General features: G+C 46.1%; 1 protein-coding gene across 1 annotated transcript in view; it reads left to right on the top strand.

Annotated features, from left to right (window-relative positions):
• Positions 1 to 23,306, top strand: part of LOC146782811 (uncharacterized) — a 52,809-nt gene extending 29,503 nt beyond the window's left edge. Inside the window, exons 7-8 of the mRNA XM_085637344.1 lie at positions 1,279 to 1,476; positions 23,068 to 23,306. Of these exons, the coding sequence (XP_085493470.1) occupies positions 1,279 to 1,476; positions 23,068 to 23,225 (356 nt within the window). The 3' untranslated portion in view covers positions 23,226 to 23,306. The remainder of the gene's footprint in view (positions 1 to 1,278; positions 1,477 to 23,067) is intronic.
• The last annotated feature ends 1,439 nt before the right edge of the window (positions 23,307 to 24,745 follow it).

The following is a 24,745-nucleotide window of genomic DNA, read 5'->3' as shown; positions in this document are numbered from 1 at the left end:
CACACATTCAGATGAATCATTAACATTAGCCACCATATCATGAAGGTCAGTAACCACAGAAATGATTTCAGGATCAGAATCCTGATCAGATTCAACAATACAGGCAACAGATTTTAGTGGTTTTTTCCTCTTCATGCAGACTTTAGCGAAATGTCCATATTTCTTGCAATAATTGCTCATGACATTTGCTCCTGGACACTTTGAACCCTTTTGATGAGGAGGATTTCCACATCGGTAACACATGTTCCTTGTAATTTGTGCTTGATAAACACTGTTTCCTCCACTAATGTCTTTGCGCGAACTGATCTTTGTCGATGAGGATTTTGACGTACTTTGTTTGTCTTTACCTTGAGACGTAATAACATTAACAGATTCTGTAAAATTCTCCTCCAGTTCTTTCAAAGAGGTCACCGAAGTCTCAATGCTTTTAGCTATTTTTATAGTTTCGTCAAGAGTGGGATTTGCTAGAGATAGAAGTTTCTGACGAATCTGTTTATCTTTGCAGTGGCATACAAACTGATCACGGATCAATTGGTCAGTAAAATTTTCAAACTGACATAGAGAAGCAAAATTACGTAGTACTGATATATACGAATCCACGTCTTCAGTATCACTCTGTTTGCGTTTGAAAAATTTGTGTCGTAACACCATTAGACTGGGTTTCTTGTCAAACCTTAACTTAAGTTTTGCAACAGTATCTTGGAACGCATCAACAATTTCATCAGGAGGATTACTAATTTCGGGGAGATGCTTGAAAATAGAGCGTCCTTCAAAACCAAGAGCATGTAGAAGAAGATATTTTCTTCTTTCACTTGAAAACCTGGCTGCACCAATGGCACCCAGGTAGGTTTGAAACGCATCAAACCACACCTCCCACCTGACAGGAGGTTCTCCTGGAGATTCTAAAAATGAAGGAGGCGGAGCTACAGATTGCATACTGTTGACCAAAAGGGATTATGTCTTTAACTAGGAAATAATTTAGCATACACAGTCCTAGAATACGCAAATTAACTCTAGTACATGAATTTACATGAAAATCAGCAAAATGTAGCAATATGTAGACTGCAAAAAAAACTTATTTTCATGAGAGATATAACACAGTGTTATGTTTGAAGGGGTTTAAGGTGGTATTGATGACACATAGACCAGGCATGCAGCGATCACAGAGGCAGTGAGGATGAAATGGAGTGCGGGGGGCTGTTTTGCTCGTGCAACATTAGCTAGATGGTGCTGAGGAATCATAGACGCTCAAAACTGACACTCCCTTCTCCTTTGCAGATGTAAAGCTGTGGGACGTGGTGTCCGAAGTGGTCGGTCTCTGCACCTGGCCCCCTCCTCAGAATCCCCTCTCTGTTGACCTGACCTTCCTGGGCTCGCTCGCCCTGGCAGAGCGGTACCTGGCCTCCGGGGCCATGCTTCACGTCCTGCGGAGGGTCCTTCTTCATGGCAACCATGACGCTGAACCCTGCAAATATGGTCAGTATCACCCGACTGCTCATTCCTTACGTCATATCCGGCAATACAGCTTGGTGGATACAGTTTCCTGTGTCAGAGAGCTGTGTGACACCGGCAGTTCACAGTACGGGAGGGCTGATCAAGACTTCATGCTTCTGGCGCAGGTCACTGCAATTGGGTTGAATAATGGCACCTATTATTACAATTTCAAGAGAGAGTTTAGTATGTAGTGGCCATTTTCTAAGTTATTATTATCACACTTTATATATTTTATCCGTATTAACTAATGTGTTCTCTCATCTGACTTTGTATCACAATCTCCCAGTCCTTAGTCATTTATATAGAAAATTATTATATCTTTATTTCTACACCTAATACTCTCTACCTTTTGTTTTCCCTTAAATTGTTCCACTCTTCTTCCCCATCACTCCTCTTTTCTAGTGGCTTTAGTTCTTTGTTTTTCATTTCTCTTCTCCTTTCCGTCTCCTTCACGAAGGAAAAAAAGCCCACTTAAAAAGAATTAGTAAACAGATAAAGTGGCCGACAGGAAGCCAGAATCTAAACCCGATGGGCCTGTGCACACAGGCCAAGAGATGCTCCTGGTCAGCAGAACAAGCCACAAAATCGGCATGAAACTTACTCCACGCATGAAATCTGATCACTATCAACATGAAACTTACTCCAGGCATGAAATCTGCACATAAACTTACTCCACGCATGAAATCTGCACATAAACTTACTCCACGCATGAAATCTGCGCACTATCGAAATGAAACTTACTCCAGGCATGAAATCTGCGCACTATCAGCATGAAACTTACTCCAGGCATGAAATCTGCCCACCATGAGCATGAAACTTACTCCAGGCATGAAATCTGCCCTCTGCCATAATGAAACTTTCTCCATGCATGAAATCTGCCCATCGTGAGCATGAAACTAACTACGCATGAAATCTGCCCACCAGCAGCATGAAACTTACTACACAAATGAAATATCCCCTCCATCAGCATGAAACTTACTCAATGAATGAAATCTGCCCACCATCAGCATGAAACTTACTCACTGAATGAAATCTGCCCACCATCAGCATGAAACTTACTCAATGAATGAAATCTGCCCACCATCAGCATGAAACTTACTCAATGAATGAAATCTGCCCACCATCAGCATGAAACTTACTCAATGAATGAAATCTGCCCACCATCAGCATGAAACTTACTCAATGAATGAAATCTGACCACCATCAGCATGAAACTTACTCAATGAATGAAATCTGCCCTCCGTCAGCATGAAACTTACTCAATGAATGAAATCTGACCACCATCAGCATGAAACTTACTCCACGCATGAAATCTGCCTTCCGTCAGCATGAAACTTACTCAATGAATGAAATCTGCCCACCATCAGCATGAAACTTACTCAATGAATGAAATCTGCCCACCATCAGCATGAAACTTACTCAATGAATGAAATCTGCCCACCATCAGCATGAAACTTACTCAATGAATGAAATCTGCCCACCATCAGCATGAAACTTACTCAATGAATGAAATCTGCCCTCCGTCAGCATGAAACTTACTCCACGCATGAAATCTGCCCACCATGAGCATGAAACTTACTCAATGAATGAAATCTGCCCACCATCAGCATGAAACTTACTCAATGAATGAAATCTGCCCACCATCAGCATGAAACTTACTCAATGAATGAAATCTGCCCTCCGTCAGCATGAAACTTACTCCACGCATGAAATCTGCCCACCATGAGCATGAAACTTACTCAATGAATGAAATCTGACCACCATCAGCATGAAACTTACTCCACGCATGAAATCTGCCCTCCGTCAGCATGAAACTTACTCAATGAATGAAATCTGACCACCATCAGCATGAAACTTACTCCACCCATGAAATCTGCCGTCTATCAGCATAAAACTTACTCAATGAATGAAATCTGACCACCATCAGCATGAAACTTACTCCCCGCATGAAATCTGCCCTCTGTCAGCATGAAACTTACTCAATGAATGAAATCTGACCACCACCAGCATGAAACTTACTCCACCCATGAAATCTGCTGTCCATCAGCATGAAACTTACTCAATGAATGAAATCTGCCCACCGTCAGCATGAAACTTACTCCACGCTTGAAATCTGCCCACCATCCACGTGAAACTTACTCCACGCTTGAAATCTGTCCGCTGTCAGCATGAAACTTACTCCATGCATGAAATGTGCCCGCCATCAGAATGAAACTTACTCCACGCATGAAATCTGCCCACCGTGAGCATGAAACTTACTCCACACATAAAATCTGCCCACCATCAGCATGAAATGTACTCCGTGAATGAAATCTGCCCACCATCCACGTGAAACTTACTCCACGCTTGAAATCTGCCCACTATCCACGTGAAACTTACTCTACGCTTGAAATCTGTCCGCTGTCAGCATGAAACTTACTCAGTGAATGAAATCTGCCCACCATCCGCATGAAGCTTACTCAATGAATGAAATCGCCCACCGTCAGCAAGGAGTGCCTGAAATCAGATGATCGCCTCCAAGCCAGCATATACTTTTTGTGATGCAGTGCGCCTTGCAGCCAAGCCCGCACACCTCTCCGGTAACACATTAGTGCATGTCTTTGCCACTGTGTACACTATGTTGATGCTGAATAATAGTAAGTCAGTTTATACATGAAGTGAGGTAGAATATTGCTCATCATCAGTGACACAGAATAGCGCCCTCCAGTGCAAATACATCAGTGACAGAATGTTACTGTTAAATGCCAGCAGGTATGCCCTCAGTGACACTAGATATTGCACGTCGGGGTCAGCGTATGCACCCAGTGACATATACTACTGAGCTTGAATGCAAGCGTGTACACATGCTCAGTGACACAGAATATTGTCCATTCGTGCCAGTGTATTTACACTCAGTGACCCAAGACATTACCTTTCAGTGTCACTTATACATACTGACTCAGTGACAGAATATTGTCCTTCAGTCCTAGTGCACGTGCACACACCCAGTGACACACAATACTGCCCTTCAGTGTCAGATGTACTCTGTTTCGCAGGACTTCAGCGCTGTCCTATACACCCTTTCACTGATAATGCTGACTGGTCCTTCATCCATTATATATGTACTCAGTGACACAAAGGGTGGCCCTAAAAGGGTTACATACATGCACACTAAATAACACCGAATCTCCCTCTTCACTGGCAGTGTTAACATGCTCAGTGACAGAGGGTATTTCACTCAGGGACAGCCTAAACGCCTTTTCAAGAAGCAGGCATTGCTCATTAATGCCACTGCTTGCACACTCACTGACTCAGAATGTTGTCTTCCAGTGACAATGTATGCACACTCAGTGACGCAATATTTTGCCCTTCAGTATACACCCGCTTGCTGAATATTGCCCGTTGATGTCTGTCCACTCATGGTCAGGGCTGGAGTATCTTGCCCTGTAGTAGCCGCCTACATACTCTCTCATTTACCCTCTCGGGTGATTAGCACGCTATACAAATCAATATAACATGACATGCACTCAGTGGCACTGAATATTGCCCATGAGAAGCTGCCAAGACCCACTCTCATTGAAACTAGATAACGCCTATTAATGCGCCGCATACACTCAGTGACACAGAATGTTGCCCTTCCCTGATACTCTCAGTGACTATACGTGTTCCCTGTAGATGCACACATGCACAGTGGGTTACAGTGAATGTTGCCCTTCCCTGGCTGCCTAGACATACTCCCAGTGACTCTACATGTTCACTGTTGATGCACGCATGCACACTCGGTTACAGTGAATGTCGCCCTTCCCTGACACTCTCAGTGACTCTACGTGTTCCCTACTGATGCACACATGCACACTCAGTTACAGTGAATGTTGCCCTTCCCTGATACTCTCAGTGACTCTACGTGTTCCCTGTAGCTGCACGCATGCACACTCGGTTACAGTGAATGTTGCCCTTCCCTGATACTCTGAGTGACTCTATGTGTTCCCTACTGATGCACGCATGCACACTCAGTTACAGTGAATGTTGCCCTTCCCTGATACTCTCAGTGACTCTACGTGTTCCCTACTGATGCACGCATGCACACTCGGTTACAGTGAATGTTGCCCTTCCCTGATACTCTCAGTGACTCTACGTGTTCCCTACTGATGCACGCATGCACACTCAGTTACAGTGAATGTTGCTCTTCCCTGATACTCTCAGTGACTCTACGTGTTCCCTGTAGATGCACGCATGCACACTCGGTTACAGTGAATGTTGCCCTTCCCTGATACTCTCAGTGACTCTATGTGTTCCCTACTGATGCACGCATGCACACTCAGTAACAGTGAATGTTGCCCTTCCCTGATACTCTCAGTGACTCTACGTGTTCCCTACTGATGCACGCATGCACACTCGGTTACAGTGAATGTTGCCCTTCCCTGATACTCTCAGTGACTCTACGTGTTCCCTACTGATGCACGCATGCACACTCAGTTACAGTGAATGTTGCTCTTCCCTGATACTCTCAGTGACTCTACGTGTTCCCTGTAGATGCACGCATGCACACTCGGTTACAGTGAATGTTGCCCTTCCCTGATACTCTCAGTGACTCTACGTGTTCCCTACTGATGCACGCATGCACACTCAGTTACAGTGAATGTTGCCCTTCCCTGATACTCTCAGTGACTCTATGTGTTCCCTACTGATGCACGCATGCACACTCAGTAACAGTGAATGTTGCCCTTCCCTGATACTCTCAGTGACCCTACGTGTTCCCTGTAGCTGCACGCATGCACACTCGGTTACAGTGAATGTTGCCCTTCCCTGATACTCTGAGTGACTCTATGTGTTCCCTACTGATGCACGCATGCACACTCAGTTACAGTGAATGTTGCCCTTCCCTGATACTCTCAGTGACTCTACGTGTTCCCTACTGATGCACGCATGCACACTCAGTTACAGTGAATGTTGCCCTTCCCTGATACTCTCAGTGACTCTACGTGTTCCCTACTGATGCACGCATGCACACTCAGTTACAGTGAATGTTGCCCTTCCCTGATACTCTCAGTGACTCTACGTGTTCCCTACTGATGCACGCATACACACTCAGTTACAGTGAATCTTGCCCTTCCCTGATACTCTCAGTGACTCTACGTGTTCCCTACTGATGCACGCATGCACACTCGTTTACAGTGAATGTTGCCCTTCCTTGATACTCCCAGTGACTCCACATGTTCCCTATTGTTGCCCGCATGCACACTCGGTTACAGTGAATGTCGCCCTTCCCTGATACTCTCAGTGACACGTGTTCCCTACTGATGCACGCATGCACACTCGGTTACAGTGAATGTTGCCCTTCCCTGATACTCTCAGTGACTCTACGTGTTCCCTAATGATGCCCACATGCACACTCGGTTACAGTGAATGTTGCCCTTCCCTGATACTCTCAGTGACTCTACGTGTTCCCTACTGATGCACGCATGCACACTCAGTTACAGTGAATGTTGCCCTTCCCTGATACTCTCAGTGACACGTGTTCCCTACTGATGCACGCATGCACACTCGGTTACAGTGAATGTTGCCCTTCCCTGATAGTCTCAGTGACTCTACGTGTTCCCTACTGATGCATGCATTCACACTGAGTTACAGTGAATGTTGCCCTTCCCTGATACTCTCAGTGACTCTACGTGTTCCCTACTGATGCACGCATGCACACTCAGTTACAGTGAATGTTGCCCTTCCCTGATACTCTCAGTGACTCTACGTGTTCCCTACTGATGCACGCATGCACACTCAGTTACAGTGAATGTTGCCCTTCCCTGATACTCTCAGTGACTCTACGTGTTCCCTGTGGATGCACGCATGCACACTCGGTTACAGTGAATGTTGCCCTTCCCTGATACTCTCAGTGACTCTATGTGTTCCCTACTGATGCACGCATGCACACTCAGTTACAGTGAATGTTGCCCTTCCCTGATAACTCTCAGTGACTCTACGTGTTCCCTACTGATGCACGCATGCACACTCGGTTACAGTGAATGTCGCCCTTCCCTGATACTCTCAGTGACTCTACGTGTTCCCTACTGATGCACGCATGCACACTCAGTTACAGTGAATGTTGCCCTTCCCTGATACTCTCAGTGACTCTACGTGTTCCCTGTAGATGCACGCATGCACACTCGGTTACAGTGAATGTTGCCCTTCCCTGATACTCTCAGTGACTCTACGTGTTCCCTACTGATGCACGCATGCACACTCAGTTACAGTGAATGTTGCTCTTCCGTGATACTCTCAGTGACTCTACGTGTTCCCTACTGATGCACGCATGCACACTCGGTTACAGTGAATGTTGCCCTTCCCTGATACTCTCAGTGACTCTACGTGTTCCCTACTGATGCACGCATGCACACTCAGTTACAGTGAATGTTGCCCTTCCCTGAAACTCTCAGTGACTCTACGTGTTCCCTGTAGATGCACGCATGCACACTCGGTTACAGTGAATGTTGCCCTTCCCTGATACTCTCAGTGACTCTATGTGTTCCTTACTGATGCACGCATGCACACTCAGTTACAGTGAATGTCGCCCTTCCCTGATACTCTCAGTGACACGTGTTCCCTACTGATGCACGCATGCACACTCGGTTACAGTGAATGTTGCCCTTCCCTGATACTCTCAGTGACTCTATGTGTTCCCTACTGATGCACGCATGCACACTCGGTTACAGTGAATGTCGCCCTTCCCTGATACTCTCAGTGACACGTGTTCCCTACTGATGCACGCATGCACACTCGGTTACAGTGAATGTTGCCCTTTCCTGATAGTCTCAGTGACTCTACGTGTTCCCTACTGATGCACGCATGCACACTCGGTTACAGTGAATGTTGCCCTTCCCTGATACTCTCAGTGACTCTACGTGTTCCCTACTGATGCACGCATGCACACTCAGTTACAGTGAATGTTGCCCTTCCCTGATACTCTCAGTGACTCTACGTGTTCCCTACTGATGCACGCATGCACACTTGGTTATAGTGAATGTTGCCCTTCCCTGATACTCTCAGTGACTCTACGTGTTCCCTGTAGATGCACGCATGCACACTCGTTTACAGTGAATGTTGCCCTTCCCTGATACTCTCAGTGACTCTATGTGTTCCCACTGATGCACGCATGCACACTCAGTTACAGTGAATGTTGCCCTTCCCTGATACTCTCAGTGACTCTGTGTTCCCTACTGATGCACGCATGCACACTCGGTTACAGTGAATGTTGCCCATGAATCGCAAAGCAAACATGCTCAGGGAAACTGAATATTGCCCATGTGAACAAGCTCTGCCTTCATTAGTTTAATAAATATCTGCGGGGGTGAGTAATTGCTAATTTACAATATATCATGATAGTATCACATTTTTAGGCCTGGCGTTGGACAAGTCCTTTTGAATTTAGTATAATTATATTTTCTTACTTATAGTAAAAAATAAAAAAAATAAAAAAAGTAGCTTTAACCAACCTTCTTCCTCCATTGGTCTGTTGCAGTGCTTAGTTTGAGCCAGTGGTTTCCAGTGCTCAGGACCGGCACTTAACTGCCCGCACCAGCACTTAATTGCCGAAACTGGCACTTAATTGCTGGAACCTGCACTTATGACAGTTGCCACATGGTGGCACTGTTTGTGCAATTTAAAGACAAGCAGAAAAACAGTAGCTGGTTAATTCAATCTACATTAAAAACAACTAATACCTGCCACACAAGCCATTCTTAAAGCTTTGGCAGCGTCGAACAGTCTGAATTGTCACATTTGTAGTAGTGTGATAGTTAGTAGTTGTGTAAGTACAATGGCAATGTGTGGTGCAAACAGCAGTTGCCTCCTGACAAGGGCCCGACACGTTTTTTTTTTTGTTGTTTTTTTTTTTTTACAAATTAAGCACTGGTTTGTTGTTGTGTTATCCACATTTTTCTTTACCCCCCTACTGCATGCCACGTGGGGCAAGGGGCCTCCCACTTCAGCCATTGGCTAACTTCACTGTGAGTGATGGCATTCCGCTCTTTTAAAAGAGGTACCAAGTAGTATCTTCTCTGCCTGGGACTACCGTGTCAATGTGTGCTTTTTGAGGCAAAAATATTTAGCTTTTGGACAAGGTTTTTTTTTTTGTTAATGGCCTTGCAGATCCCCAACAATAAACATTTACAAAAATCATGACAAAAACAAGCATATACCAAGCCAAAAGGGCTGCAGCCCATGCCAGACTTACTGGCTGTTGCCAATGCTTGTTATAATATATTTGGTGTATTCGAAGTCTAACTTTTTATGTGGTATCAACTCGCCTACTTTCTACCTATCTCTTTCACCATTTATTTTAATTTTCTCTTTTCCTTTCTCACCTCTTTTTCGTTTACTCTTTTCTCTACCTTCTCACCTATTTTCTCTCCTCCTTGACACCCCTCTTATATACTTCTCCTCTGTGCCCATCTCCTCTTTACCCCTTAACTTCCCCTCTTCCCCTTCTTTTATTTCTCTTTTTTGTTCGCCCTTCCCCTCTTTTCTCTTCTTTAAAATGTTCTTTATTTTCCCTCTTTGTCTCCAATAGTCATCTTCCCCTTCTTTGTTCTCGTATTATTATCTCTAGAGTGTGTTGTGTCCTACTTCCTGTTGTCCTTTCTCACCTACTTTCTACCCTCTTCCACATCCCACCCAGGCCTCTCTACCATCTCTCGCTCACCTCATTATTCACTGATTATTAAGGCTCCCAGTTTACCGTTTTTTGTGCTGATATTTACAGATAGAGAACTATGTTATACATCCCACTGTCTGTATTTTTAAATACAGAAAAATGGAATGGAAAATAGGTCTTCTTTTCAGTGATTCTAAGCTCTGTCAATAATAACTGCTGGCCAATGGTTGTGCAGACTGACAGGTAGGAGGGTTTATAAAGAAATGGGGAAAGGGTTTCCTGATAACTTTAAAGACCTGCAGGTTATCACCTGTTTCTACTGCAATCATGGTATTCTCAGATGAGTGTATTCCTTATGAGTGAATCCAATTACACACCCATGTGTCTGAACACCTTTATCTGGTAAATAAATGTAGACAAGCATTGGCATAGCCAATAGGTCTCGCCTTTGGGACCTTATAAGTGTTTAGCCATGCAGGAGTTGCATAACTAAATACTTATAAGGTCCCAAAAGCGAGACCTATTGGCTGTGCCAAGCGGCCGTGCGGCTGCGAAAGTGATCGCGATCAAACATCACAGCGGCCGTGCGGCCGCGAAAGTGAAAGTAAGCTCGGCCAAGTGTGACGCGCGTGCCCGCGCACATGCACTGTAGCTCTAGGCTGGCCTGGTAGCACTTTTTGGAGCCCTCTCAATAAGTCTCGCCGGATCAGCGCATGCGCTGGGTCAGGCGAGACCTAAAAAACACTAGCTACACCTTTATTTTTTTCACAAAACATGAAATAAATATGGATGAATGCAGATAAAATTAGTAAAAAATAAATATGAACAAACACAGATGGAAAGGTCTAAAAAACGAAATACCATAAAACCAAAATCTCTGGCTATTATATTGTTTTTTCTGCTTTCCATTCCATGGCACACAGCGTCTTCTCAGTCTCTAATTCCTCCTTCCATTCACATTTTGTCTGTTTATTTATTTTATTAAGCGCTCTTCCATCGAGGACACTAGTGGCGCTGAGATGGTGTAATGCCTCTTATGTTTGAAGTTGCTCTTTAATGCATACTGCTAGATTGTCTATGCTTTCTGATATTTCAGTGGGTTGGTCTCATTTTGAAGGGACAAAGGAGGAAGATTCCAGTGGGTGGCAGCTGCCACTGAGATGCCCGGCCGTCCAACCTGGCTCCCATGGGAGCCTGGAGGACACACTGGTGCTGTGATCCAAGCATCGGTGATGGGTGACCTGAGCTAAACCATCATGTGAGAGAAGTGCTGGGCTTAGCACACCTTGCTTTATGCCGTAAGCACACAAACCCAAGCATCTGTGGTGGGTGATATGAGCTAAACCATCATGTGAGAGAAGTGCTGTGCTTAGCACACCTTGCTTTATGCCGTAAGCACACAAACCCAAGCATCTGTGGTGGGTGACCTGAGCTAAACCATCATGTGAGAGAAGTGCTGGGCTTAGCATACCTTGCTTTATGCCGTAAGCACACAAACCCAAGCATCTGTGGTGGGTGATATGAGCTAAACCATCATGTGAGAGAAGTGCTGTGCTTAGCACACCTTGCTTTATGCCGTAAGCACACAAACCCAAGCATCTGTGGTGGGTGATATGAGCTAAACCATCATGTGAGAGAAGTGCTGTGCTTAGCACACCTTGCTTTATGCACTCAGCACACAGATCCAAGCATCAGTGATGGGTGATATGAGCGAAACCATCATGTGAGAGAAGTGCTGGGCTTAGCACACCTTGCTTTATGCACTCAGCACACAGATCCAAGCATCAGTGATGGGTGATATGAGCGAAACCATCATGTGAGAGAAGTGCTGTGCTTAGCACACCTTGCTTTATGCACTCAGCACACAGATCCAAGCATCTGTGGTGGGTGATATGAGCTAAACCATCATGTGAGAGAAGTGCTGGGCTTAGCACACCTTGCTTTATGCACTCAGCACACAGATCCAAGCATCAGTGATGGGTGATATGAGCTAAACCATCATGTGAGAGAAGTGCTGGGCTTAGCACACCTTGCTTTATGCACTCAGCACACAGATCCAAGCATCAGTGATGGGTGATATGAGCTAAACCATCATGTGAGAGAAGTGCTGGGCTTAGCACACCTTGCTTTATGCACTCAGCACACAAACCCAAGCATCAGTGATGGGTGATATGAGCTACAGCCTCATGTGAGAGAAGTGCTGGGCTTAGCATACCTTGCTTTATGCACTCAGCACACAAACCCAAGCATCAGTGATGGGTGATATGAGCCAAACCATCATGTGAGAGAAGTGCTGGGCTTAGCATACCTTGCTTTATGCAGTAAGCACACAAACCCAAGCATCAGTGATGGGTGATATGAGCTACAGCCTCATGTGAGAGAAGTGCTGGGCTTAGCATACCTTGCTTTATGCAGTAAGCACACAAACCCAAGCATCTGTGGTTGGTGATGTGAGCTACAGCCTCATGTTAGAGAAGTGCTGGGCTTAGTGCATAAAGCAGGGTCTAAGCACACAGATTCAGGCATCTGTGATGAGTGATATGAGCTAAACCATCATGTGAGAGAAGTGCAGGGCTTAGCATACCTTCCCTTATGCACTAAGCACACAGATCCAAGCATCTGTGATGGGTGATATGAGCTAAACCATCATGTGAGAGAAGTGCTGGGCTTAGCATAGCTTGCTTTATGCAGTAATCACAGAAACCCAAGCATCAGTGATGGGTGAAATGAGCTACAGCCTCATGTGAGAGAAGTGCTGGGCTTAGCAAACCTTGCTTTATGCACTCAGCACACACACCCAAGCATCAGTGATGGGTGATATGAGCCAAACCATCATGTGAGAGAAGTGCTGGGCTTAGCACACCTTGCTTTATGCAGTAAGCACACAAACCCAAGCATCTGTGGTAGGTGATGTGAGCTACAGCCTCATGTGAGAGAAGTGCTGGGCTTAGTGCATAAAGCAGTGTAAACTGAGCACACAGATTCCGGCATCTGTGATGAGTGATATGAGCTAAACCATCATGTGAGAGAAGTGCAGGGCTTAGCATACCTTCCCTTATGCACTAAGTACACAGATCCAAGCATCTGTGATGGGTGATGTGAGCTAAGGTATCCTGTCAGAGGAGTACTGGTCTACAGAGCTTTATGCACTAAGCACACAGATTTAAAAATACCCATAGCCTAATAGGGTACCAGGATGATGAAAAGAGAGCAGGGGTCACATGATCCAATTTTGCTGGCCTGGGACCATCCTGGCAGCAGCATTCTACATCAGCTGTAGAGAACAGAGTTGACGTTCTGGTGAAGCAAGACAAAGGCCAGTCCAGCAGACCAACCGTGAGCAGATAAAAGTATTCCTGATCTGAACTTTTTGTGAGGAAGAAAAAAGGTTTGAAATCCTTTGTGGACACGTAACTAGTAAAACATGAGCTGACCACTGCTATAATTTAAGGTGGAAAGGTCAGCCGTGTGTCAAATTTGACCCCTAGATTTCTAATGCAGGCCACAGGTGTAGGACGGTCATCTAGAACTTGTGGTCAGAAGAGGAGCTCCCAGAAAAAGGGATGAGAGACATAGGAGAGTAAAATCTCAGTTTTGTCTCCATTCAATTCCAGTTCCTTTTAGGTCATCCAGGCTTCAACATAAATTAAACATTGGTGGAGGTTAGCTGCAGTAGCTCTTATGTCATTACCTGGTTGTTCTTGTTCCTAACTACTCAAACCAGCCGTGAGGGGAACGGCTCATCTGTGGGGGTCATTAAGCCCTGACATCCCTGCCTCGCGCATCACCTGCATCCACGCCGTGAGGGGAACGGCTCGGGAAAAGACTACACTACCCAGCGGCCCTAGCGCCCGGCGCGCTCTGCACACGTCATCTTGCAGCGCCCGGGCCCTACTTCAGGCCCTCAGCACCACCGCAGCGCGGGACGCGCGCGGGCCGCGCCCGGGCCAAGCCCGGGCCAAGGGCGGGCCCGTCCTTGCCCGTCAGAGGCCGGAGGAGGCTGGGCTGGGCCACGTCCCTTTCCTCTTCAGTAACTGTGAGTACATACGTCTGGTGTGTATCCCCGCTCTGTTACCGGAAAACTATGTCTACTCGTTCTGGAAAGCTGTTAAGGAACGAAGGCGAAAGGGGGCCAAATGTCGCAAGCCCCATCATAGGAACTATGGACCGCTTCATCACCAGGGTGGCGGCGGTGATTGAAAAGGAGATTGCCATGTCTGAGCGGCGTTTATCTGAGGTTTACCTCCCCTCAAGACGCTCATCCCTGGGGGTCGACGCTCAATCGTGTATACCGGCCAGTGCCCAGTTCCAATCGGTTTCTTCACCTAATGTGCCTAGTGTTCTCATAGACCCCCCCCAGTTGGTTGGCATAGAGCAAAATATAGGTAGGCTGGAAAATTTGGCTGCTCTTTTCCCTATAGTTACAGCGGAAGATGATGGCCTTGGTAAGCTGTCCACATCATCATTAACTAATCTCCCAACTAATCTCCCAAGCGAAGTTATCAGTGATCTGGAGCCCTCAATACCGCTCACTGCGCCCTTAGCTCTACCAGAAGGGGAGCTAGTTAGGTCTCCCCCAAACTCCCAAACCCCAGTCACTAGACTGGAGAATAGGCCCCTAAGCAAAAAGGTTCGGAAACGTAAAAAGGGTTGCCTAGTGAGACAGGCCGCTCTTTACCAAAGATTAAGAAAGCCGTCTGGAGCTGGTATGAGAACCACAAGGGGTAAGGCTATAGCGAATGAAACTGACATAGATGGGGAGGTTTTGAATTCTTCCGAGGGGCTACACCCAGACGCAAATACTGTCAAGTCTGCCAAGCTCCTTGACTCAGCAACGGCTGAAAATATTTTTGAGAAGGTATACATCCTCTTGAAACCGTTGCTAACGCAAGTCAAGGGTCTCGGGGAAAGGATAGACAAACTTGAGCAATCAACCCTTGACGGCTTTCATTCACTTAAAACAACAGTTAAACAAATAATTAGAGTGACTGAAAACAAGGACTTGGGTGCAAAGGGGATCGAGCCTTTACCTCAGAGAGACCCTAAGCACCCAATATGGCTTAACAAGGGTGTTTCTAATAGTCCATTAATTCCAGCCCTCATATCTCCCCCCCGTCCCAAAGCAGGACCACAGCAAAAGGGTTCATTAACTCATATAGAGCCTGATAAAAATAAGCCTAAGCCTCTGCAACAAAAGCAGCCACAGATAGCTAGTGGCAAAATGGAAGTCTCCCAAAAACCAGGGGCACGTAGCAATTTTAACAGGTTAGCGCTAGAGAAAGCCCCTAGGTCTGCACCCCATCCTATCGCTATATCTACCCCCTCACTGGCCTCCAGTAAGCCAGTACGACGGATCCCCCCAGTAAACCTCCCACCAGACTGTCAACCTTTTGTTGCAGTCATGGTCAATGTGCCCCCTCTAAAGGAAGGCCTGTTGGAAAACCATCAATCACTTAAGAACAAGTGTATCCACTGGCTGAAGGCAAACAAGCCAATCCCGCTGGGTGTGGATGGTATTATCTTAACTGTCCGCAGAGGTGGTTGGGTAGGGCAGGGGAAAAAAACGCAGGAGGGGGATTGTATAATCATAAATTTCCAAGACCCAAGAGTAGTACCATCGATTTGCACCCCTATTAAAAATATGGGGGCTCCGGGGGTTAAAGTGGTAGATCTTTCCTATTTTTACCCCAGGCAAATTGTTGACTCAACTGGAGGAAGTTTAAGTCCCCCTGCTCTTGGCCAGAACTGGGCTGGGGTTTCAGGGGATATTAGGGAGAACCAATTGTGGGCAGCAGGACCTATCTGACTGGAAATTGGGAGTAGAGCAGATTCAGCGGAAGTATTACTTACCAAAAGAAATCCTACAAGTGGGACAGGCGACTCTACATCCACCCCGCATAATCCCGGCTCCCCTCATACTCCCCCGAGGAGGTCCACAGGCAGGGGCATTCTGGCGCCCAGCGACACTTCAGCTGTGACGGACCTAGTCCTTAAGGTTTTCAGCTGGAATGTCGCAGGGATCGCAAGAAAACTGGCTCTACCGGATTTTATTGCTTCGGTTGATGAGCACTCCCTGTGCCTTTTCCAAGAAACATGGAGCTGTGTACCGGTCCATAGGGTGGGCTTTTCTTCCTATTCCTCCCCTGCGCAGGTTTCGGAATCAGGGAGAGGGCGTCCAGCGGGTGGCCTTCTCATTTGGGTCGCGGCTTCTCTAGACTGCAGAATCATGGAGTTCCCCACAGGTTCCCCAGACATACAAAACATTACCCTAATAGATCAAAGGGGAAGAGTTGTCTTAAATGTTTATAATGTTTATGCCCGGGGAACCGTGGGCGGGAGAAAGTCTCCTGTAATATCTCTCCTCGAGACCTTGCTAAATAATACCCCATATAAGTCTCGTACATTGGTTGCTGGTGATATGAATTGTACGTTCGAGCCTTTGGGCTCGGACGTTTCCCTCGACCAAGAAGAGGAGGATACCAGGTGGGGGATTCCGGCCCTGGAAATCCCACCGATTAGAAGGTGGTCAGAAGTGGCGCTCCAGTTATACTCCCTGAGCCTTGAATTCAACTTAAGGGCAGCAAATGGGAGGACATCCTCGGATAGGTTGGGTGCCCACACGTACAATAGGCCAGGACATACCTCTAGGTTAGATTATTTTTTAATAGACGTATACCTATGGCCTTATGTAAGGGACATGCAGGTGGTCCCCTCGACTGAAAGTGACCACAACTTGCTTTCTTTAAGTATGGTCCAGTGGTGGCGCCCTTCAAGTAAGGATAATATAAACCGGGTAGCCGCACCTCCGGATGACTCTGAAGTCTCCCCTTGTGGTAGACGAATAAAATGGGCCAAATTGGTTTTATCAGAGGCAAAGGTAGAGGAAATACAATTTCACCTAAACCACGCGGTAACAAACCTTGGAACATCCTCAGAAGGGGTGGGTAGAGTGAGCGGGCTCTTTGTCTCCCTGGTAGAAGCCTTAACTAACGTCTTTACATCATACCATAACAAGTCGGGTAACAAACATTCTAAAAAAACAGTCGATGGTTGGTATACCCAAACATGTAGGGTTTACAAGGCTAAGTTAGTTGAGGCGCTCAAAGTCAAGTCCCGTAGTGTGATACAGGAAGCAAGGAAGGCCTACAATAAGTCCCTTAAACTTGCCAGGAGGGAGTGGGAAGATAAATACTGGGAAGACCTGCTCCAGGCCAGTAAAATTAGGGACTCAAGGGCATTTTGGCATCTTATAAGTACACGGAAAAACCCCGATCCATTTGTGAGACCCTGCAACATCCCGCCTCAGAGTTGGGTAAAACATTTTGGTACCCTATACCTCCCCCTAGATGGGGATCGTAATGTGGGGATGGACTTCACACGAGCAACTGAACCTCATGCCTATGATCTCTTCACTCCGTTAGAGATTGAGGGGGTTATAGGGTGGGTAGCCCCTCGCAAGGCAGCGGGTCCTGATGGCCTTCCGGGGGACCTTATGAGGGCATACTCAGCGGAATGGGCACGGGTCATAGCAGCTCTGCTAAATGATATCATGATGGGAGGGGCAGTGCCAGAATCCTGGAAAGGGGCGGTGGTGGTCCCGATTTATAAAAAAGGGTGTAGGGAAACTCCGGGGAACTACCGCCCTATAAGTCTGATTGACTCCACCCAAAAGATAGCTGGTAAAGCTGTCCTTGGAAGGATTCTCCACTGGGTGGAGGAGAACAAAATCCTATCAGACTTTCAGGCAGGTTTTCGGGCTGGAATGGGGACAATAGAGCAGGTGTTCAGGCTGGCACTTCTGGGGTGGAAGGTGGTGGAACTGGGCAAGGGTAGTCTTTACTTGGCCTTTATAGACCTGAAGACTGCCTTTGACCTAGTCCCCCGGGAAGATCTTTGGAGGGTACTTTGTGAGTTGGGATTACCCCCTTACATCTTGTCCCTTCTCATTAGCCTTCATGCCCATACCTTTGCTCAGGTCCGTTGGGGCAAAAACGGAGAACTCACTGAGAAGATCCCAGTGTCCAGGGGCGTAAGACAGGGCTGTGTCTTGGCACCCACCCTATTTTCACTATATGTGAATGGGGTGGTAAAACATCTACAACAAGAACCAGCTGACGCCCCCTGTCTCGGAGGAGTCCGTATCCCCACTCTGCTTTTTGCGGATGATACGCTCCTGATCTCGAAGACCCCTCAAGGCCTCCAGAAATTACTAACGCGTTTTCAGGAGTTCTGTGCTGCGAAAGGATTAACAATAAATGTGGACAAAACAAAATATCTAGTCCTAAATCCTCCTAAGAAATTGGGCCGTCCACCCACACTTAACTCGATCCCCTTAGAGAAAGTAGCCGAATTCGATTACCTCGGTATTCGGATCACGGATAGGATGTCTTGGGCTAATCATATTGATAAAATGGTCCTCAATCATAGGAGAGTGGGAGGTGCTCTCATGAGGGAGTTCAGGGCCTCTCCTAGGAGATCACTTACCCCAGTAATTGATATCTACAAGGCCAAAGTAGTGTCATCAGCCTTGTACGGGGCAGAACTGTGGGGCCACTGCCGTTTGGACGCCCTAGAGACAGCGGAGAGCAAGCTATTGAAATCCTTTATCTCCGTGCCACTGAGCACACCATCTGTACCAGTGCGGTTGGACACGGGCTGTAAAAACATTAAAGACCAGGCCCAGCTTCGCCCGCTCCTGTTATGGACACGAATCTGGAGGGGTGAAGAACTAAATTCCTATGCTGATGCCCTGGGGGAAATAATGAGTCTGGGGGGCTGGGCTAAGATAAAGTGGCTAAGAGAAACTAAAAAGCTTCTGGAGAAGATCGGTCTAGGAGGCTGTTGGTCATCACGTTCAGCCCCTCCAAAAGAAGTTGTTAAGGCGCTTTATTGGAAATGGTGTGCTGAGCGTCTAATTACAAACTCTAACCACTGCAAGTCCACTGTCGCCTTTTTACAAATTAAAGATATTGTGGCTTTTGAACCCTACCTGGACTTGATCACTCTCCCCTTTGACCGAGCCCTTTATTTTAAATTTAGAGTTGGATCCCTCCCCCTAGGTGCATTGGTATCGAGTTGGTCACCAGCGGCCCGTATTTCTCCCAACTGTGCACGTTGCCCAAGTAGGGTTGAGTCCATTGCGCATGTCTTATTTGAATGCCCGGATTATGCAAGGCCTAGGAGTTCCTGGTTGAAACCCCTCTGTCGAAATATGGGCACACGTAGCCACCTAGAAGCCTTGCGTATCCTAACCACGGACACTTCCCCCCCTATAGTGTGTGGAATAGCAAAATTTTTAAAGTTGTTTTGGCTTATTCGTTGTAAGAGATTGTCAGTAGCTGTTTAATTCTTTTTTAGCTAATTTATTAACGGGCATTTCATGTCCTTTTACCTTTTTATGAATTTTAAACTGGCTTCTTGTAGCATTTGTTTCTTTGTGTACACTGTAATGATTGTATTTTTTATTGTGCTTACAAGATATCTTGCATATCGAATAAAAGCTTATGATGATGATTAGTAAGATCGCTTGAGTGTCGTCTGCACACATAAAAAAGTAAACCCATAAGATTGAAGTAAAGAAGTGTAAGGAAATGCCTCTTTTTGAATGGTCACGCCCAAACTTTTAGACTGATGTTGCAGGTTATTCGACTCAGAGTGCCTTGAGGCCTGCTAACCAGACCCGTGCTATGACCCTTAAACCTGTATATATGATTTACCTAAGCTAACTTACTTATAAGCATCTAGTGCATGGTACGATGGGTACCCAGGGCCTGTAAGTAAACGTGTCCCCTCAGGGACTGGGGCACTTGTGCCACCCTGAGAGGGACAAGGTAAACCGCGTCTCCTAGCCTCCTACTGCAGACTGATAGAGAAGGCTAAAACTGTGAACTCAACGTTGCCATTTAAAACGACAGCAAAGCCCAAACCTCCCTTTTTAATACGTATAAGTCACCCCTACAGCAGGCCTATCGAGTTCTGAGGCAGGGAGCAGCATGTTCAAAGTAGAACACGTTTTTTACATGTTTTGACAGTAAAAACTTGCAATTGTCATTTTATCTGCGAATGGGGCTAGTAGCCCCTTTGGCCAGTACAGGGTTACATGTCTACAAGTCAGCTGTGCTAACTTCTGAATGGAACTACTAAAGTTGGTACTTCAAGGTATCATACAACTTGTTATATTAAGCCCGACTTGACGCCCAAGTCAGAATTAATGTGACTTGTTGCTCTATCCAACTTTTAGAAAGTTGCCATTCTGTTGCCCAAGTTTACCAGTGTCTCCATGAATTGCGAAGGAGGGGACTGAAACGTCTTTTGAGGGTGGTACTGAGTCTGTAGAAAGGAAGATATCCAAGCACTTTCTTTTTTTTAATTAAAAAATCAGGACTGAACTTCTTGGACATTCTATTTTTTAGCCCATGGGCTGGAGATATATATATATATATATATATATATATATATATATATATATATATATATATATATATATATATATATATATATATATATATATATATATATATATATATATATATATATATATATATGTGTGTAAAGGTGACAAAAATAGCTTGCTTGAACGTTCCACATTACATAAAATGCATTGAGTAATCAAAATAATTTCCTTCCTCTGTGAATTATGTAACCTCAAATGTAAAATTATTAATAGATTTATCTAATGCACGAGGGGCGCTTTGTTGATTTTGTCAAGTTTACCAGTGGTCATTTGCAGATGATGGCCGTGAAACAGCGCTCTGCCTGTCTGGTGAGACCTGTAAATCGCTCCCAGGACAGGTAACAATAGAGGTCTGCCGCTGGAGGAGGTATTATCTCGAAGGAAGCCACACAGGGTGTTAACCCAAAAGGCGAGCATCAAAGGGAACATTGCATTTGAAGGGCAAATGGTGAACACATGCAAGAGGGGCTACTCTTTTGTCTCCGTGGACATGTTGGCATTGGGGATAGAGAGGGGGGGAACACTGGCCAAACAGTTTTTTTCCATGGGGATGTAGCCCCCAGACAGCCCCACCCCTAGGGTGGACTACTGAGCTCCACAATCCAAGAGAAGGGTTCAGCCATCTTTGAGTGGGCAGAATGAAGCACTCTGGGATAGCTAGATGCCACAATTCACAGGGAGTTGCCATCAGGTGGGAGAGGACCAAGTATCCCATTGGCTAGTGACTGTGACTTCCCTTAAGGGCACTTTCTGGGCATGAAAAGGATACCCCTGGCTCCCAGAACTCAGATCCCGCTTGGACTGAAGAAGAGGCCCTAAGAAGGACTGCCGTACTGACCTTGGAACTGCCAAAGAAGAGGGTGCCTCGAGGTTGGACCACACCTGCTGCTCCTCAGGATAGCAAAGATAGAGACGGTGCCTGTGGTGTCCTGCTCATAAAGAAGTCATTTCCTGAGCCCAGACAGATACAGAGAATCCAAAACTCAGTTGGCTGACTTCCTGTTTGTAGCACAGAGCCACAAAAGCTGAGGAAGCCTGTCTGGGTGAGTTAGTAGCCCAGACCACCAGACCCTTGCTCCTCGTCGCAGTGCAGCCCAGGAGACCGAGACCCAATGCTCAAACATTGCACCTGAGTTTGCTGCACCCAGAGCAGTGTCGAAGGAGTGCCGCTTAGTTATCCAGATGGAGAGTTATCACCAAAAGAAACAAATCACTGGTATTGTTGTGCCCGGTGACCAATGGTCCATTGTTGACTGGACTGTTGCTGTACCAAAGAGGACTTCGAGGGACGTCGACCCCTGTGGCCAACATCACCCCAACTGGACCATGGACCAAGGAGTAACCCCAGGTAGACCCCTGTTGACCGCACAGCATCCTCAGCATCCATGAGCAGCTTCAGAATCCTCAATCCCTATCATCAGGACCACTCCAGAGAAGTCAATGGCACGCCAGAGAAGTCAATGGCACTCCAGAGAAGTCAATGGCAAGGCACCACTGACATTGGAACTGCACTGGAGACTGCTTTTCTTGCCACTGTAACCATTTCTTCAGACCTTGTTTGTCCAATCGACTGGCTCCTCTCTGGAGTTGGTTGCCCAAAGTTCTTCTAAGTAACTGCACCTATCTCTACTGTAACATTTTGCTGAAAATGTTTGTGTCAAATTTGTTGAATTTGCCAATGCTTGTTTTTGGTTAAGTTAAAAGTCTTGATTTATTGTTCCTTGTAAATCTATATTTCTCGAACCCTTTTGTGGATCTTTTTCATTCTGGTGTCGATGAATTCACAAAAAAATAACCTATTTTTATGACTTGGTGTCGGATTTCTTGAGAGCTGTTTTTCTTTCTTCTTCAAATGTTGTTGCACTGTTTAAATATTTTACGCTTGTTCCTTTGTTGAAATCTGACTGCTCGAAGCCACAGCTACCAAAGGTTGAGCTAAGGTTTGACACACAAAGCCTAGCTGGTCCTAAGAGTGATTTGTAGTGTATTACATGGTGAGGTCTCACAACCGCACTATATAATACATTCAATGTCCTCACAAGAAGCAAGAGGAAGAACATATTAATGAGATAAAATGGAACCTGGGCTGTGCCCCGTATGCTCTTCTGCACTGACGACAGAAAGGGAGATAGTGTAAGCTTCTGATTTCGTCTGTTTAGAAAGGCATAAAGCCAGGACTATATAGTCCAAAACCTTCGAGGCAGTCCATAAGAATCTCACGGTTGACCATGTCGAATGCTACCAACAGGTCCAGCAGAATGAGACCAGCTGCATGAGCTATGTTAGTAGTGACTGTCTTAGATGAACTTAGACATTGTACTATCGCCTCAGTACTGCTGTCAGGCCAGAAGTCTGCTTAAGATGCCTTGCATAGAATGCCTTTACCCTATGCTCCTTTGTTCCTCTCCTCACCCCTCCCTCCTTCCTGTGTATCACTCCTTTTTGCTGCCTTTCCTTGCCTCTGTTTCTCACTACATGTCTCTGTTGTCTGCAGTGTGGGAGGAGATGGGCCACCTCACCTCGATCCACTTCCAGGCGCTCCGAGACCTCAAGAGAGAGAATCTCCTCAGCACACCCGCGGAACCGGATGAGAAGGACGTGGATCGGAGCTTCTACTACAACAGACATGGAACATCAAGTCCTCAGTTGTAGCTTGAGATCTTAAACCATTGCTGAAGGGGCTTGCAATCCAAGCATCTTCTCTGCGCTCACCACATTTTGTGCTTTCGTAATAAAGGAAAATTTTCAATATGTTGTATACCTTTTTTGTTTTATTTTCTAGCTTCATCATAGGTGCCAAATCGAATTTTTTAGGGTTTGGATAACTAAGTTATTGAATAGCAAAATTCCAACGGGTATCCAAATAGCCCATGGTTCTCTTGCAGGTTTGTAGAAAATGTAATAAAATTTCTTAGCACCCCAGGATCCGGACTCCTTCTCATCCAACATTGGCAAGCAGCAGGGTAGTCTTAGGCAACACAACGCAACTGTGAACCCGGCTACTCTTGCGAGTCCTGATGTGAACACACCAGCTGATGGACTACAAAAATAATTGAAAGAGAAAGTGCATATCACTGATGAATCTGGGAAAATGTGCACCTGAGACCTTTATCAGGAACCGATCCCCTTTCCGACCAAGAAGATGACCATTGTACGTCGGATGGTCGCGATACTCATGATGTGTGATGGAGGACCACGTCGAAGGCAGGAGCACAGCGGAGAGTGAATATGAGAGCACTGAAACCTAAAAGGAACTCATTATTCCATTTGTTTCAACTAAGAGAGAGAAACCGATGGAGGGCCCGGTCAAGAGACAGGTTCACTTTCTACAACCAGCACGTACAAAGATGGAATGCGGTGACATTGAATCAAATAATGGAATACCTTGTTGGTCCAGGTCAGCATCATTGGTGTTATTCAATGTGAAAATGAAGAATAAAAGATACTTCACTGTTTTCTAAATAATTGGTGTATCAGGGATAGTTGCAAGTGGGAGATCTTGTAAGAGGAGCGCATGCTGGACTCTCGACGTTCAGTCAGGAGTTCAGGAGACAAACTGATGTTTGTGAAACAGACTCTGGATTCTGAGCTGGACGGGATGATGGCTTCTACAGAGGGCCAGTGGCGTGAATACCAGATTCTGAATCCATTTGCCAAGTAGGTTTCCTAGAAAGCCAGTAGCACGAATACTGGATTCTAAAAAGGCAAAACAGAACTTTAAAATTGAAGTTTTATAACTTACCAGTTTTGTTTGGGTACCGCGTCTTATGGCTACTGTTCCTTCCGTTTGAAGGGCCTCTTGATGACCGCCATCACCGCATTTGGAGTTAGTGGTCTAGTTGTCGTACAGAGGGTTTAGGAAAGAGCTACTAAAGTGGAAGGCGGCGCGACCACATAGCGGACGCGAGAAACGGCGTGCCGACACCGTGCTGGAGGCATTCCAAAGGCAAGCCTGTCTGCGCCCGTCCGTGCTTGGACACCAGGCCCAGGGCCAGTCTCCATGGCTGTTGGGACCTGCAGGCAGCCCCCGGAAGGTGTACTCCACAGAAGCTCTTTTATCGCTCAGACCTTCAGGTAAGTGTCATGACTGGCCGCTCCTGTACATTAATCCGGATACTATTCAATCATGATGTCATGGGTGTAATACTAAGGTCTTCGAGCTAGAACCCCTG

Source organism: Triturus cristatus, chromosome 12 (genome assembly GCF_964204655.1).
Source record: "Triturus cristatus chromosome 12, aTriCri1.1, whole genome shotgun sequence".
Classification (NCBI taxonomy): domain Eukaryota; kingdom Metazoa; phylum Chordata; class Amphibia; order Caudata; family Salamandridae; genus Triturus; species Triturus cristatus.
This window is presented reverse-complemented; position numbering and strand designations above follow the sequence as displayed.